The 17,613-nt window shown below is 43.9% G+C and overlaps 1 protein-coding gene across 2 annotated transcripts in view; it reads left to right on the forward strand.

Annotated features, from left to right (window-relative positions):
• Positions 1-17,328, forward strand: part of DTX1 (deltex E3 ubiquitin ligase 1) — a 313,999-nt gene extending 296,671 nt beyond the window's left edge. For both annotated transcript variants that reach the window (XM_085636106.1, XM_085636107.1), the window contains exon 10: positions 7,867-17,328. In XM_085636106.1, coding sequence (XP_085492232.1) covers positions 7,867-8,091 — 225 coding nt within the window. In that variant the 3' untranslated portion in view covers positions 8,092-17,328. The remainder of the gene's footprint in view (positions 1-7,866) is intronic.
• Positions 17,329-17,613: the final 285 nt, after the last annotated feature.

Raw genomic sequence — 17,613 nt, forward strand, 5'->3', positions numbered from 1 at the left:
AAGGCAGAGTGCCTCTTGTTTTTACTTTGTATTCGGTATGATTTTGTCCTGGCTTCTGGTGTCCGGAGAGCCACCAGAGATAGTGAGATTGTCAGCTAGATACACTGGGATGCAGGTGTGATGGTATTCTAAGTGATGCAGCTAGGGGAGACAACAGATTTCCATCAGGATGGTGGTGATGTGATCATATTCCATCAGACCCTGGATGAGACATGCAGTGGTGTGTAGGATGCCCTTAAGGTGGACCAGTATGGAGTTACATAGGCCATGAAAGGTGGCATTTCCATCATCCAGATAAGAGAAAACCAGGGTTGAACACCAATTTGTAAGACAATTTTGAAGAGAACTGTGGGACTTTCTTCAGGGGAAAGAGCTAGCAAGAGATCATTTTTGTTTTTTTTGGCAATTTGCTCGATGAAGGGGAAGGTGAATCCAAGTGACTTGGCACAGGTGAAAGTTGGTGTTGATGCCATCAAAGTTGATATAATTAAGCCAAGTTTGTACTATTTATTGATTGTTGTTCTTGGCAAATAACAGGAATTCTGTCTTGGTGGGGATGAGCTTGAGGACATCCAGGTCCGTATTAGGGAACAGCAGTTTTTGAGGCATTGGATGTATAAAGCGGAGGAGACTTTCAGGTAGGGTTTTGCATTGTCTGCATAATGGTGAAATTTGATGCTGTTATCAGTGAACATAGCCCCAAGAGTCACTATGTAGAGGTTGGAGATGATGGGGATAGGAAGGGACCCTGTAGGACAATGCAGATGATAGGGTTCTTCTGGGACCTGGAGGTCCCTTGTGAATGAACTAGTGTTGTTTGGAACGGTTGGAGGAGATCCATTGAATGACGTTGCCAGTGCATACCATTCAAGACTTCAGGGTGTCAATGAGGGTGGGATGGTCGATGCTGTAAAAGGCAGCAAACCTCGGAGGCTGGGTTAACCTCCATCTGTGGTCAGAAGGGCACTGTCTAGGATGTGTAAGGTAGCTGTCTTCATGCTGCAGCATGCCAAATTGGTAGTTGTACAATAAGTGGCTGGCATTGATGTAATCTTGGAGTTGAGTTTAGACTGCTTTTTCAGTGATCTTGCCCATGAAGGGTTGGTGGGTGGTGGGCCAGTAGTTAGTGACAACATCAATTCTAGAGTAGATTTCTTAAGGAGTGGCAAGATCTGGTTCATCTTGAGAGCTTCTATGAAGGAGCCTTGAGTGAGGGCGGTATTGACAATAGTGAGTAGGAGTGAGGGAGCTTCTGCATAGAGAGATTTGATGAAGTGCAATTGTTAGACATTACCTTCATAGCCGACTGGATGAAGGACAGCAGACTGAAGCTGAACTCAGACAAGACAAAGGTCCTCATTCTCAGACCCACCCCATCAGCCTGGGACGACTCTTGGTGGCCCACGTCATTTGGCACAGCCCCGGAACCCACGGACCATGCACGCAACCTGGGGGTTATCCTCGACTCCACTCTCTCCATGACCAGGCAAGTCAACGCCGTCTCCGCGTCCTGCTTCAACACCCTCCGTATGCTCCGCAGTATCTTCAAATGGATCCCCCTCGACACGAGAAAAACCGTTACCCAGGCCCTCATCACCAACAGACTCGACTACGGGAACGCCCTCTACTCAGGAACTACAAACAAGCTCCTGAGACGACTCCAACGCATCCAGAACGCCTCGGCCCGACTCATCCTCGACGTCCCCCGCCGCAGCCACATCACACTCCACCTGAGAGGCCTGCACTGGCTCCCCGTCAACAAAAGGATCACCTTCAAACTCCTGATCGACGCACACAAAGCACTGCACAACACCGGACCCACCTACCTCAACAACCGACTCAGCTTCCACACCCCCACCCGAAGCCTCCGCTCAGCCAACCTCGCCCTCGCCACAGTCCCTCGTATCCGAAAAACCACCGCCGGCGGCAGATCCTTCTCCTACCTCGCCGCCAAGACCTGGAACACTCTCCCCACCATCCTACGACAGACCCAGGACCTGCTGGCCTTCAGAAGACTCCTCAAGACCTGGCTCTTCGACCAGTAGCACCCCCCCCCAGCGCCTTGAGACCCTCTCGGGTATGTAGCGCGCTTTACAAATGCAGTGATTGATTGATTGATTGATTGATAGCAGGTGTCTTTGAGGGGGTTGAGCTTGTTGGAGATCTTCGAGAGATAGGATTTTGAAGATTTATGCCTATGGATGCTATAAGAAGGGGTGTCTCTCTAAAAACCAAAACAACATAGAGTATTTCCCATCTACGGTTGGATGGCTCATTAAATAGTACAGAAATATAAAATATTTTCCCTTTATGGCTGGATGCCTCTTGGAATAGCACAGGGACATAGAGTATTTGCCCTCTATGGATGAGTGTGCAGTGGAATAGCACAAGGGCAGAGACCTTTCCTCTTCTAGGACAGAATGGCTCATACATAGCACAGAAATATAGACCTTTTGACCTTTAGATCTGAGTGGGTCATGTATAGCTCAGGGGTATGAACTTATGCAGCTCTAGGGCTGGGGTTCATTGAATATCACTGGGACATAGAGCGTTTGTCCACTAGGTTGGGGTTTCTCATTGAACAGTTTGGTGAGATAGAATATTTCTCCTCTAGACCTCAGTGGCACGTTGAATGCCACGGGGATATAGAACATTTAAACTCTAGTACTGGGTACCTCGTGAAATAGCATAAGGACACAAAACATTTTCCCGTTCAGGCTTAGTGGCTCATGGACTAGCATAAGAAAAAAAAGGATTGCCTCTCATTGGCTGCATGAATGATGGAACCATACGGGGACATATAATATTTCCGCTCTGTGGTTGGATGCCTCTTACAATAGCACAGGGACATAGAACATTTTCCCTGTAGGGCTGGGTGGAAGACTTTGCAGCACGAAGGCAGAACATTTTCCTCGAGGCTGGGTACCTCATGAAACAGCACATGGACATTTCCCTTGTAGGATTGGGTGGCTAATTGAACAACACTATAACATACAACACTCAAAGCATAGGGAGGTTCAACTTTTCTACTGTAAATCTCGATGTCTCATATAATAACATAGGGAGATAGAAAACCTCGTCTCTATTGCAGGGTCCTTTACTGAACAAGACAAGAGAAAAGAAGTATTTCTTCCTAGGGCTGAGTGGCATGAATAATGTCCCTGTAGGGGTAGGTGGCTCTTGGAATAGCACAGAAATACAGAAAACTACCCCCTAGTGCTGGCTCATAGAATAGTACAGGGTCGTGATTTGATTTGATTTTAATTTTGTAAAGCACTCGAATACCATAGGCTTCTTGGCACTGCATATAAAAAAAAAGGAAAGTATGAAAAATACAAAGAAACAGATTTAGTTGCTAAAAAGCCAAGTTTTAAGTGCTGTCTTGAAGGACCATAGATTAGGACTGTCTTTTAGCGTGATAGGGAGCGAGTTCTACAATTTAGCTGTTCCTGCGGTGAAGCTTTTCGCACCGCAATGAGCTCTTTTTATTCTGGGGATCACTAAAAGCTTGGCAGTAGTTGATCTCAAGTTCCTAGATTGAGTGTACCAGGTAAAGAGATGTTTCAAATAATCTGGACCAACATTATGTAGCATTTGAAAAGCAATGCATAATGATTTAAACTTGATCGTTTTGTCAACTGGGAGCCAGATGTAGATTTACCAGACCATGGGAGACAGCTCGAAGTTTAGGAATGCCCAAAAGTAGGCGGTGCAGGAGCGTTTTGCAGCATATATAATTTCTGCAGAATTTTATTTGAATGTTTAAGAATAAGGCATTTCCGTAATCAAGTTTAGATAAGGCCAGAGCGGTCACAACTGTCTTCTGAAGATCAGGTGGAATGAAAGGTCAGAACCTTCTAATCATCTTTAAAATAAAAATAAAAATAATGAGACTTTGAGACTTAGGCATTGATCTGATCTTTAAAGGTCAGCCTATTGTCAGTGAAAATTCCTAAATTTCGTACTTTGTTTACTGGTGATGGAAGAATACCCATGTCCTTAGGCCATTGGATGGGTGAGCAGAAAGAAGTGTAATTTCCTAGGAGTAGAACCTCCGTCTTACCGGAGTTCAACATTAGGCAGATAAGCCTCATCCACTTGTTGACATACAGATATTAAAGCGTTTAGCTGCCTCCTGGAAGTTGCTGGACACTGAGACAATAATCTGACAGTCATCAGCATAGGATATGGCTGAAAAACTGTAAGATCTGATGAGCCTTGATAGTGGGGCTACGGTTAGGTTGAACAAGTTAGGGCTCAATGATGAGCTCTGCGGAACCACACAATGTAACTTAAAACTGACCGAGGTGAATTCACCTAATTCCACGTGTTGTTCCCTGTCTGACAGGAAAGACTTTAGAACTTTGAGAGAGGTATACCTTTAGTTCCAAACTCAGAGAGCCTGTTAGTTAGTTTATGATGGTCGACCGTATCGAAGACTGCAGAGAGGTCCAATAGGATCAAGGCTGCCTTCCCTCCCTCATCCAGGATGGATCTCAGGTCTTCCATCGCTGCAATCAAGGCAGTCTCTGTGCTGTGGGCTTCACTGTAGCTGAACTGTACCGGATCCAGGAGTTTCTTAGAATCAATGAAGGAAGTGACTTCCATGTTGAGTGCCCTTTCCAGGACTTTCAATGGAAATGGCAGTCTGGAGATAGGCCTATAACTACTGGGTTCCACTTGGTCCAAATTGGATTTTTTTATTAATGGCAAAGTTGATGCCCTCTTCCTCTTGACCAGAAAGAGTCCTGGTCTCAGGATTTCATTAAAGATTTCCGTCAGTGATTCACTAACAATTTCTGATGAGAGGACAAGGATCAAGAGGTGAGCCTGATTTACTTGCAAGGACTAGTTATTGTACCTTTTCCATGTCAAAAGGAGAAAAAGTCTCAAGCAGACTGTTGGTAAAGGGAGTTTCTGTGATTGCCGCAGATTCTGTGATGTTTTGCTTGCTGCTATTGAACGTATTGTAGACTTTTTCCTCTTTGGACAGGGAAAACTTAGCCAGTGAACTGCAAAAGTCAAGGCTGCAGTTATATAGAATGGATTCCGGTACTTTCACCAGGCTTTTAACCATGGCAAATAGTTATTTAGTGGAGTTCTTTGACTGTGAGATATTATCAGAGAAGTAGTTGGTCTTCTCCTCCTTGATTAGGATTTTATAATCTGTAATAGCCAACGAGTAGACTTTTTTTTTTATTTCGGGAGGGGAAACAACCTTTACAACGCAGTCATTACATCGCACTACCTTTACATAGCAGTCATTACATCGCAACATCCTTTACATCGTATGTCATTACAACACAGTCATTACATTGCATGTCACTACAACGCATGTCTATACAACGCATTTCACTACAATGCAGGCATTACATTGCAATACATTACAATGCATACCATTACAACGCATAGTACCTTACACTATCCAACACTTACCCTACTGTTGCAGTCACTGGAGTTAGAATTGTAATTTTTACCCCTACACTATCCAACACTTACCCTACTGTTGCACTTTTTACCCCTACACTATCCAACACTTACCCTACTGTTGCACTCAGTGGTGTTAGAATAGTAATTTGTACCCCTACACTATCCAACACTTACCCTACGGTTGCACTCACTGGAGTTAGAATAGTAATTTTTACCCCTACACTATCCAACACTTACCCTACTGTTGCACTCACTGGAGTTAGAATAGTAATTATTACCCCTATACTATCCAATGTAATGGTATGCATTGTAATGTTATGCATTGTAAAGGTATAATGCGATGTAATGGAATGCGTTGTAAAGGTAGTTTCGGAAAATGCGATGTAATGGCATGCAATGTAAAAGAATGCATTGTAAAGGATTTTGCGATGTAAAAACTGCGTTGTAAAGGCATGCGTTGTAAATGTATGCGTTGTAACATCATACATTCCTTGGGAGTCATAGTTAGCCCTCCACTTCCTTTCTAATTTCCTGCAAAGTTGTTTTTGCATTCTTAGTTTATTAGTAAACCATGGTTCAGAAGGTGTTTTTCTTTTATTATAAAAGTATTTTCCTGGGGCTACTTCTTCAACCGCAGAGCTTATTCCCAAGGCATAAGCAGAGGCAGCTGAGGCTGTATTAGATTTGGCAACTGGCTCAGAGTTTGCTAATAATGTTTGAAATTCACATGGGTCTATCGTAGAACATTTCCCCTCGATGACTGGGTGGCTCATGGAATAGCACTGGGCGGCTTATATAGTGGCGCTCAGACATACGTATTTCACCTCTAAGGCTTTTTGCTTCATGGAAGAGCACAGGCACATCTATGTTTCACATGTAAACCTGGATAGCTCTTGCAGTAGCACAGCTACATATCATTTCCCCATCCAGGGCAGAGTGACTCATGGAATAGCATTCCACCATCGAACATTTCCTCTACAGGCCTGGATAGTTCACAGAATAGCACAGAGACATAGAACTTGCCGTTCAGGAGCGGGGTGGTTCATGGAAGAGCACAAGGAAACTTTATCATGGTTGGTTCATTTTTGGAATGTCATGAGAGAACACGCCCATTCACGTCTGGAGGCTAAATGACTCCATGATACCCAAGCATAGGTGATACTTATCCTAAAAGGACATTTACATCAGAGAGACACAAATGCTTATCTCTCTGGCTACAAGATCCAGCTATGCTCTCATGAATTCATGGTAGTGGTGCTATAACACTGGGTGGTACCTATTTTTATCTGTATAACTAGAGGCCCATTGGTACAGAGCATGTGCTCTAGAAGGTTTGAGTAAGTCAGCGGCAGAGGGATCTGGAGTCATTCACTGATAGCATTGGGTACCGTGGAGAACACAGCATTGTATTTGAAGAACTCGGTTTAAGGGCAACCAGCAGATATACGCAGAATATTCAGTCTACTAAAGTATGGATTAATTCATTGGAGCTGACTTCCAGAGCCTTCTAGCTGGAAGAACAGAGAGGCTGCTGTAATTAGAACAGCCTTATATATTGTACTTATGTTTTTGACAGTGTTGTACAGAAGCTTCCACAATGACTTTCGTATGTGTGGTGAGAGTCTTTACAGGAGGTGAGGAGTAGGATCATTGCATGTTCAGTGCTCACAATGATCATATTATAGACGCTCAACTCGGGAGTCATCCAGAGGCCCTGAGAAACAAGTACAGTTTCTTAATTTCAAAAAGTAATTTTTTGGGGTGGAGGCATTAGCAGAGGTGAGGTCCAGAAGGAGAAGTCTATTTAACATATTAGTCTTACCCCAAAACATTTGTATGTTGCCGGTGGATGCAGAGCCTCCTTTGGTATGCCGAATATAAGCATTGTGTTATCCTGAATAGCATCAACGGACAGAGAAAATTAGGATGTACCCAACTAAAAGGGTGCTTCTGCATAACGCATCGGATATTGAATTCAACCCATTGTTTGGTCAGCAGCCAGAGGGTTGACATCAGTGCAGCTCAGACATGGTCTGTGTGCTTGAGACCAATGATGGGGTGAGTGTCATAGTTTTGCGCTCTTTTTCCATGGTTATATTAAGAAGACCTCCATGGATTCTATTGCAAAAGTTGATGATTGTAAAAGTTGATGTAGACCAGTGGTGATGGCCATGAGTAAGACAAGGGCAATCCATTGATGGGGGGGTTGCAGGGGTAGGATTCTGCTAGTTAACGGTAGAAGTTGTTTCCAGTGATTCTGTTCACTTGTAGAATCAATGAGAGTTGAGCATCAAGGATGACTGCTAGGTTGCATACGTTTACAAAGGTGTCAGCAGGGATCTATGGGGAACAATAAATCCCCTAAGCTACATCTTTGTACCGTAATGCCTGCTTAATATGTTCTATACCTGATTCTACCCTCCCTTTTCTGAACAGGTCCTGAAGTTTTTGATCGTAGCCTGGGAACGCCGACTTATCTTTACAATCGGAGTGTCCAACACAACAGGAGAATCCGACACGGTTGTCTGGAATGAGATCCACCACAAGACAGAATTTGGCTCCAACCTCACTGGCCACGGTTATCCTGATCCCAACTACTTGGACAATGCCCTGGTCGAGCTGACTGCACAGGGAGTCTGTGATGAAAACTGCAAGGACTGAGGAATGAGCCCAATGTGACCTGTTTGCCTGACCTACCGCTGAGTCCCGACTTTAGTCGGTGCATGCCTATCCCTCCTCATCTTTGAGGAACAGCGAGATGGACGCTCCCTCTCTCCTAGCCCCCTCGTTTCTGCTCCCGGTTCGCTCACCCTGCTGCCTTGGTCCAAAATCCTCTTCTTGCTTTGTCTCGTGGATGCTTCAGCAGGATTTGGGGCAGATTGAAAGAAAAGTGGCAAAATCAAAGGAAAGCAAACTGTAGACATCATGTAGTGGTACCCAATTTATCTTCACACCAGTTGCAGATAACTCAGCAGCTTCTGTCACTTGCATTCAGATGTATATGTATAGACTCTATTCATATAGCTCAGACATGGTCTCTTTGTAGCAGACACACAGTACATAAAGGGATTCTACCACTGTGAAGGAAACACCATGCTGGGATCATAAGACCACCAAGCGCTTTTCCATTGGCGTAGGTCTCCATTCCACCCTTAAAAACCAATGAGAACATCTCTGATGTGGCATGGGGAAAGTTTGCATATACTCCGGCTGTCCCACGACAGTAATGGAGAAAGGAGGATGAATGGTATGTGGGGCTTCAGTAAGGTTTGCAGGAAAAAGGGGGCATACACCTAAGAGCTTTGAAGGACCTTCAGAGGCAAGGGAAGTTGGGTGTTTCTTCTAATAGTTACAAGCATTCCAGAACCTAGACAACAGGGAGGCAAAGTGTTCCTGCCTACAGTTTCCTTGGAATCTATGTCATGTTTTCCAATATCTGAACACAGGATTCCAAATCAATTTGGAAATGGTAAAGCACAAGAGCTGCTAAATTGCCTTGTATCTACCACACTTCCTCCACTAGTCCACTTTCCAGCAATAGTTTTGTGTGGGGTTTTTGTATTGCACTTTGTTCTGTGGCCTACTTGCCACTGCAGCAGCCCCCCCCCCGCACCCAAGCCCAGCAAGAGTGCAGCGTCTGATTATCTCAGATTTCTGTATTGAGTCGCTTTTGTCCAACCTCCTCCCTCGGCTGTTCGGTGAACCGGACAGGAGAGCCAGTATCGATGTAACTTGTGAATGAAGAAGGTACCAACAAGGCAGCTTCATCTATGGTGTTTACGGGGAGGGAGGCGAAGAGTTGCAAGTCAGAATGGCAAAGACCAAGATATTGATCTTCCAAGATATTGAGACCAAAATATCCACTCCCACAATATTGTGATAAGTGTGTACCGGTAAGTTTCTGTGTACTATTCTTAAGTCTGTGTACCGTGCCGATATGCACTTTGCTAAGGTACAGAGCTGTGGAATTAAGAATAGCAAATCTACGCATACCTATATGTACTTATCTTCACAATACTGTATGCATCGGTATTTTAGCCATGGTATTTTGGCAGGGCGATAATCAAACCTCAAAATTATGGTTGGAAACCATCAAGGAGAAGCCCAATGCCCAATACCGAGAACAGAGAGGCGGCTTTCAAAGAGTGACTTACTGGAAATAGGGCTTGGCTGCTATGGTAACAGACTGTGTGCTCATTCAGGCCCCGAAGGTTGTTCTGCAGACAGTAACATTTATTGAGAATTACACCCACATGTTTTCAGATTGCAAAATCACAGAAACGGAGAACATCTGTGCCATGCTGAGGACCAAAAACCCTGATTATTCAGTTCTTGAAAGCAGCGAATGATGCAAGTTCTGCTCTGCCCTTTGCACTAATAGGAAATAGCGAAGGGTATCCTGGCTTCCTTCCACTTCGTTAATTGGAAACCAATTCTATCCTACCTACTCATACACATTTTTCTATCAAGTTGCTTTTAGAATAATTTGTTTTTCCTCACATGCTTTCTCTGTTGTTCTCTTTTTTCTTTTTTGCGATGCAGAGGAGGCTTCCTCAAACAGTTGCATAGTGTACTGCTCACTTTTGGGATAGTAGGGGGACTCTGTTCCTCATTGACTAAGTGGAGTGGTGCTTGGGCTGCACATCAAATGAGTACCCTCTCGACAGAGCCATTGGTTTTGTAGACCATGACAGAATTCTTACCTTTTCCAGAGTCCATCTGTTCAAATGGACTCAGGTTGTTAGTGATAAGGATTTTACTTTGGCTAGAAAGCCAATATCTACCTTTACTAGCAAGGTTGTTTCTAAAAGGAATTCCAGGCTTGCTCTGTGACCCTGTGCACCGGGGGCTTGCAGGACCTGAATAAGGCACTCGCTGTCAGCTCCTGGTGGATGCTGTTCCACTGAACTGTTCAATCTCCACTCAGTGGGTCCCTTCCTGGATGCAGTCCTTCCTCAAAGCCAATCAAGGCCTACACGGGTCCAAGAGAACGGAGCTAAATCTCTTTATACAGTTTAAACAACAGATTAATACTGGTAATATATTCCAGACGAAAATGCAAATACATAGATTCAAAATATATATTGTTTATTTAGATCAGATACGTAGAAGGATGATGCTAACACAGCAATGCTAGTACAGCAACCAATTAATCAAATAATGACAACTAAATGAAAGAAGTTGTTTAGTTTCTTGGCTGAACGTACCTTTGAATCGACATAGAAGCATCTTGCCCGTTGCTACTGAAGCATGCCTTGGGGAGTTCTATAATGCTAGGAGGAATGACCCTAATGCCTGGTTATACTTCCTATTCATTCCACCCTCAAGATCTGATCAGACAGAGCTGCCTAGAACTCTGCAGTGTTAAGAGCCGTGGTCACCAGGTTGTTCTTTAATAAGCTTACCTTAAAAATAGAGTGACGAAGCAAACTCTGCCTCTAAATCCTGAGCTCCAAGGTTCAACCCACATCAGGCACATTTTAAGAATGTTGGGATCCCTAGGCCAAACATAATTTGGGTGCCCTTGCTCTGCACAACTCTGAATTTATTATCCACTTTCTGCAAATGTACGCACTCAACGACTTGGGTTGTTTCATTGACAATTCTCTTCTTTTACCAGCCTACATCTGGGCCCAACATTGGAGCAAACAGTTTCTCTTTGGCTGGCCAGCACCAGAGGGACAGAAGATTATCAGTCTGAACCAGACGGTTGCATGTGCACTCTTGCTGAATCAAACCAGAATAATATAGGTACTTTCCTAAAGTCTCTCTGTCTCTCAGGCAGGGGTTAGACTGGCCAGACGGCCAGGGCTGGCTATAAAAAAAAAAAAAAAAAAAGGAAGTAAGTAAGTAAAAACAAAATGTTTTATTTTTTAACTTAAGACAGAGTGGAAGCTGTCCTGAACGTTTAATGAGGGGGCCCCTCTGGAGCTGGGGGGCGTGGGCCAGATCCCACTTTTCCTATGCCTTAAAGTGTCTCTGAAGATGAATCCTCCATCTCCTGCCTAATATTCACTGCTAAGAACCTATGCAGAGGATACATCTGGGATGAGGACCAAATACTGCCTTGGCTATCTGAGCCCCATGGGAAGTCTTGACTTACATGTTCTGGACATGTGCAGACAGACGTGGTTGGCAGATGCTTCTTCAGTGCGGTTGGTTTATGACATTAGTCCTAGTTGCTCACACAGCATCCATCTTGGTTCTCCAAAGGAGACTATGGGACAAAATGTATGCATGGATGTGCTGGGACTTATATTAAATGGAACTAGCTGGCATGCAACATAGAGTGGTGTTGTTGGTTGGGAAACCCCTCATAGTTAAGTAGTACAGGAAAATGATTGCAACACATGGAGTTGAAAAAAACAAAATAAACATAAAAAGGAAACATAAAGAGAGAACGGAGAGAAAAAGCAATACATATACAGTGAAGCAAGAGGAAAGGGAGACAAGGAAGAAAGATGGTACTGGGAAAGAAGCCTCAATCATTACATTCTAAAGACTCCATTCCCCCACCAAGCAGATTTTGAGAACAATTTTGAAGTTTTATTTTGAGACTTATGGCATTTTAGACTAATTAACTACAGCCTCTCGCTTGGCATGTTTTGAAGTTTTAAATTTAGTCTTAGGACACAGGCAAATGTGCTACAACCAGTGGATTAGTATATTATAATGTATTTGAGCGTGCATGTTGCCCGTGGCCTGCTGTCTCTTGCCGGGCTTATCTTGCCCTCTGTATATTTCAGGTTCATCTTCTATATGACTTCTAAGCATTTCTATCATAACAGTCCTAATTATATGGCAGGCTTGTGTCAATAGATGGTTATTGTACTTCTGTACAAGAATATATTCACTGTGTCACTTCAATGCCTATCTATGTGGATGCTACCTTTGCAAGCAAACAAACATCTTCTATGATCAAAGAGGTCTAAGAGGTCGATACATGTACTCCTCTGTTCTTGATATGGGGACAAAAGCAGCTTATTTGTGTATCATAAAGCAATTTTAGGAGACCTAACACTGAAATGATGACATCAATTAGTGAAACAAGTGGAAACATAAATCTCAACATACTTCCAAATGAGACTTTTAAGGAGCAACATTTTCCCTCGGCATCAAAATGAAGAAGTAGCATGTTTGCAAGGTCCAAGATGACTGGCTCTTCTCCATCTTAGTGGAGTGGACTGTGGACTGCTATAAGTGACTGGAGGTCTCATGGAGCCCGCATGACGACAATGGCTTCTAAAGTTTATAAAGAGACAAAGTTTGTCTCAGACTATTTGAATGGCTAAGGAGGTTTGATATGAAGTTTTGGACTTTGTCATTGGCTCTCATTTAGAAGCATCTGGAGGACTTTCAGACACCAGTATGACATTAATAGCCAATGGTACTTTTACTGAGTGACGCAATTGGTGCCAAAGTATGATATTGGCTCAGAGGTTCGATTTAAACTTCTCGAGCTCTTCTTTGGTGATTATCTATGAATGTAAGCCTTGTGTGGTCTTGCATGCACCAGTAGGAAGATGATGGCTGTGAGGGGACACAGTTGGTGCCAGACAATGGAACTGACTCAGCAGCTTCATTATGGATGCCTGGCTCTACTTTTATAGAAACACGGTTTGTGTTAAACTCCTGACCTGGCTCAGGAGGCTCAATGTAAAGTTTTGGACCTCCTCTTTGGTGCTTGGTTTAATATGAACCACAAGCAAACGTTTAGGTCGCTAAAAGCAAGAGATGTCCACTGCCAAGTTACTTTGGTTTACAACATGTGGACACTTTTTGCATCACTCGTGTATTTGCAAAGGCTTAGGTTTTCTTTAATGAGATCAAATGGATTGAAGGATGTGGCAAAAGGGATAATTCTCATACATTTCTTCTTGGGCAACCTTCTTCTACATCTTCTTTGCTACAAAAGTCAGGTTTGAAGGCCTTTGTTTCATGTTGTCAACGTGTGCTGCAAACAACTTATTCTGGATGCCTTTTATTTTCAACTAACTGGATAAGAACAGGTCTGAGTGTTTTTAGGGCATTTTCAGTGTCTGGGATTTGCAGGAGATTGTAAGGGGCGCATTTTGTACCATAGACCAAGCACGGCAGTGGTCCTGCCTTTATGCCAGTGTTTTTCAAAGCACTGGTTGATGCACGTGGCTTTGCCCTAATCTGAGCACTCCCGCAGCGATGTTGGCTTGCAACCAGGCCTGATAAGCAGACCCTGCACTCGCAATCGCCTCAGGTGGAAAGCAGAGGATCTTGAACTCAATGCACCACTTGACTTGACCAGAGGCTGTCTCGGAGGCCCTTTGAGGCACCATCTCTAGATCAGAGGCATATGCCCGTGTCAGCGCGCGCTCCTCAACAGGTGCCAATAGCACTGTGGAAAAGAATTCAAAGAACCTGCTCCTGCACTTTACCTAGAAGCGAAAGACTACAAGCCTGGATCTTGGTGTTACACATACCACCCACATGGGACATCCTGGAGTACTAACGATGCTTCCTTTCATACATGTGTTCATCACGAGGGAAGCAAATACTCCAGTTTACAGTCACCTCCATTCAGTTCCTGGGATCCTAAAGTGTGACTGGAGTCTGAGCCTCTCTAGTGGGGCTCAGTCTTCGAGGGCAAACCGTTCAAGCCACCATAGCGCAACATATCAACACAATTCACGGAACGCTGCGAACGTACAAGACTCTAAGGGCCTTATTTATGAAGGCCTTGCACCACCGGTGCGCCACTTTTAAAATGGGAAAAAGGGACGTACCAGCGGCGCAAGGCCTTCATAAATAAGGCCTTAAGAGACTTCAAAGAAGGGAGATTATATACACTAATGGAATTAGACGTTGTCACTAGCTTATATCAAACTGCTATAAGGAACTGTCAGATAGAACAAGCAGGAAATGAATGTACCTAATAATTCCTCGAGGGACTAATTAGAGGATTAGAAGCAAAACAATAACTCGCATATGGGACTTCCTCTTCCCTTTCCGTCGCCACAAACACCGCCCCACCTAACTGCAACCAGATGTTCAGACAGAGCAGAAGCAAGGTGAAGAAACCTGCATTTGTTGCTCAGAAGCCCTCTACAGGGACTCCACCTGGTTGCACCGAGGAGGGGAAGCACTGTGAAGTCCCTCTTCACCTCCAATACTTGCTTAGGGTGGTTTGTGCCAACTCCTCTGCATGGTGGTGGGCCCTAATGCCTCAGCTTAAAGCTGAGACTGCATGCCCTCAGGCGGCTCCAGGGGTGAAAGACAGAGGTTCATAGTTAGGCAGAATGGTCCAACCACAGAGAGCAGTAGACATTCAGCGTCACTCAAAGAGCCAGAGCCACCACTTTCCCCAGACTTGCTTGATGGAAGTACTAATCTTGTGCTGCAAGCCTCTTTCTGAGCAGAGCATATATGGAAGATCCCTGAGCTATAATCTCCATCAGTAACTCTGGACTGTTGATGGCCTGACAAACAAGCGATTTCTGTCAGGGAAAGTAATCCGAAAGTGATTCCTTCCAAATGTAGACTGCTTCTTTAATGCACTACTTTCTGAGGTCATCAAAATACCTGCCTGGTGGCCCTTAGATCCAGAGGGTCCACGCATTACACCCTACACCCCAGGAATCAGTAATGAGGGTCCTCCGGTGTAATCTAGTACCTTGGTAGCTGGTGAAAACATAGACTGTAAACATATATTCTTCAAAAATATGGACTAAAATATCTCGACCTTACATACATTTCTCCCTGCAAAAATGTTGAACCATCCAGCTCTTGCCCTAAATATGCTATTTTTAGGGATTTAAAATAGTACATTAAACATGTAGCAAGTGAGTTTGGCTGAATTTGGGAATTAAATACAGGTCTACATTTTTGAGTGAAGACTTTACATGAGTTCGAGATTTTGGCAGTCTATGTTTTGGAGCTTCTTTTTTTGCAGAAGTTGTGTTTTTCGGTCTGTGTTTCACTTGAATACGCGGCCACCCATGTGGTAGTTAGCATTGCTATCTCTGTTGAAGAGCATGAGCTCAAGGTCAGTAATACCAGAGTGATGGAGCATGTCCTAGAATCCAGGAAGCCTGAGGTCACAACAGCAAGGGCGACTGTCGCCGCATCAGAGATCAGGAGACGAGTGAGATGAATGTATAGAACAACACTTATGATGTCTTGAGAATTGACAGAAGCATCTGAGAGATTGACAAAGGAATGAGTGAAACTCTTGGAAGTCAAGTTTGTTGAAGTGGTTAAACCAATGAGATTGGATTAAGGTAGATATCAATAAACACTCTGAAACCAGTGATGACTAAAAGCCGGATCCCCTTTAGATAGACAAGTCCAGCAAAGGAAAATGAGTGATGCTCCATGAAAATGTGAAGGCACTTATTTACAGGAGCTATTTTGACATGCCCACAGACATGTTTGCGAAGTAAGATTTTAGGTCTCCGCGAGGATTTATCCCCTTGTTCTGAGGTTGTGCTACTTAGTTCCTATCTCTGGCAAAAACACTCAGGCCCTCATTCTGAGTTCTGGGGTAATGAGAATAAAAGTTTTCTGTAAAATCACTCGCCTGAAATTCCCCTATCTCCATTCTTCCACATTTCACCAGCTAAAACCTGGTGAAGTGTGCGGGTGGGGAATGAGCCTAAAATGAGGAACTACCGTGGGACTGCGGTGTGTGAACAAAGATTCCCGCTGTAATTAACAGCGGGCCTCTTGTAATCGCATGATATTCCCGCACCTCTGTATTTCATATCCCTGTGGCATCAATACTTCCAGGCTTCGTCAACACTGAACGCCCACTCTGAATGAGGGATCTAGTCGGATGTCTTTGTTACAACATTTCCTCAAGTAAACCATCATCTTCTAGGTTCTTCTAATTCGACTCATTTAATGATTTTGGATTCACATCCTCAAATTATTTTTTACCATGTGATATCAATTTCTATACAGTGTTCCAAGAACTGAACACAATGCTCCAAACATGGCCGGGTTGGGATTCACACAGTGATAGCATGCCTGTTCTCCATAACCATTTAATATAAAGCAAACAGTGAGATTGGACTAAAGCTCCAGGCAGCGCGTAGATATCAATAGTGCAGCAGGTGCAGTGAACCGGGGTCCTTGCATGTAAAGCTATTTATATGATAAGGGTTGAAGCTCTCCTGAAGCGCACAAGTGCTAGACTCCTTTGAACTGTGTGAGGCTAAGGATATGGTATGTCAGTTCGGCCCTCGCGAGGTAGTACATACGTAGAGTCGATCACACGTCATTCCTCTGTGCTTATCTCCTAACATTTCAAAGTAATGTCAGGGAAGCATTACATTGCAGCTAAGGCAGGAACATTACACTGAAATGAATAGTAGTGAATGGTTTATTGGTCCACAGCACAACAGAGCTCATGTTTATTGATTAATAAGGGACTAATTAGAGTTAAGCTTGTGTGACACTCTTCTCAACAAATAAGGGGGGTTACAGATTGCCACGTACCCCAGACCAGCCCCTCGCATGGACAGTCACACCTCATTACCCTTGCTGAGATTGTGATGGCTGCTAAGCATTCGCTGATGCCCAAGGATGTTTTCGCCCTACATCGTGTCTCCTGCCCCCATTTTGTGGTTGGAAGATATATGCATTCAGGGATGACTGGCCAGATGGAGTGGAGGCCACAAGCAAAGAGCACAGCCCCTGTTGGCAGCGTATGTGGTAAGGTGCTCAACGCCTCAGCTGCCTGTGTTTTGCAACCAACCCGAACAGACTGCCTTAAGGATTGACAGGTCAATGAACCAATAGGCTATGTGCTTTTCAATGGGTTGTGTCTCGTATTCAAGACCGGAATGGAGCCTCTTTTCCCGCTCAGCATGTCTTGGTGTGTTTACAATTTATTTCAGTAAATAAATGTGAGATTGAACATTCTGTGTGCTTGTCCCTTCCTGTTTGCCTTTTTTAGTCCACTTGAAACAAATATTATGATAGATAAGTAAGATGTGAGCTTGTCTTCCACAATTTCTGTTCACTCACTATGCCCGGTCCACACGCTCCAGGCATGAGGGCAGAACTTAGATTTTCGTAGATTGTAAGCTAGCAAACGGTGGTATTAATGCTAAGAGAAACTGAGAAAGTATAACAAAGGACAATTTCCCTTCTAAGAACTCCTACCTTTTGTTAGGCCACTAAACAATTCAGTATCTTGTCAATCAA

This window comes from Triturus cristatus, chromosome 11 (genome assembly GCF_964204655.1).
Source record: "Triturus cristatus chromosome 11, aTriCri1.1, whole genome shotgun sequence".
Taxonomy (NCBI): domain Eukaryota; kingdom Metazoa; phylum Chordata; class Amphibia; order Caudata; family Salamandridae; genus Triturus; species Triturus cristatus.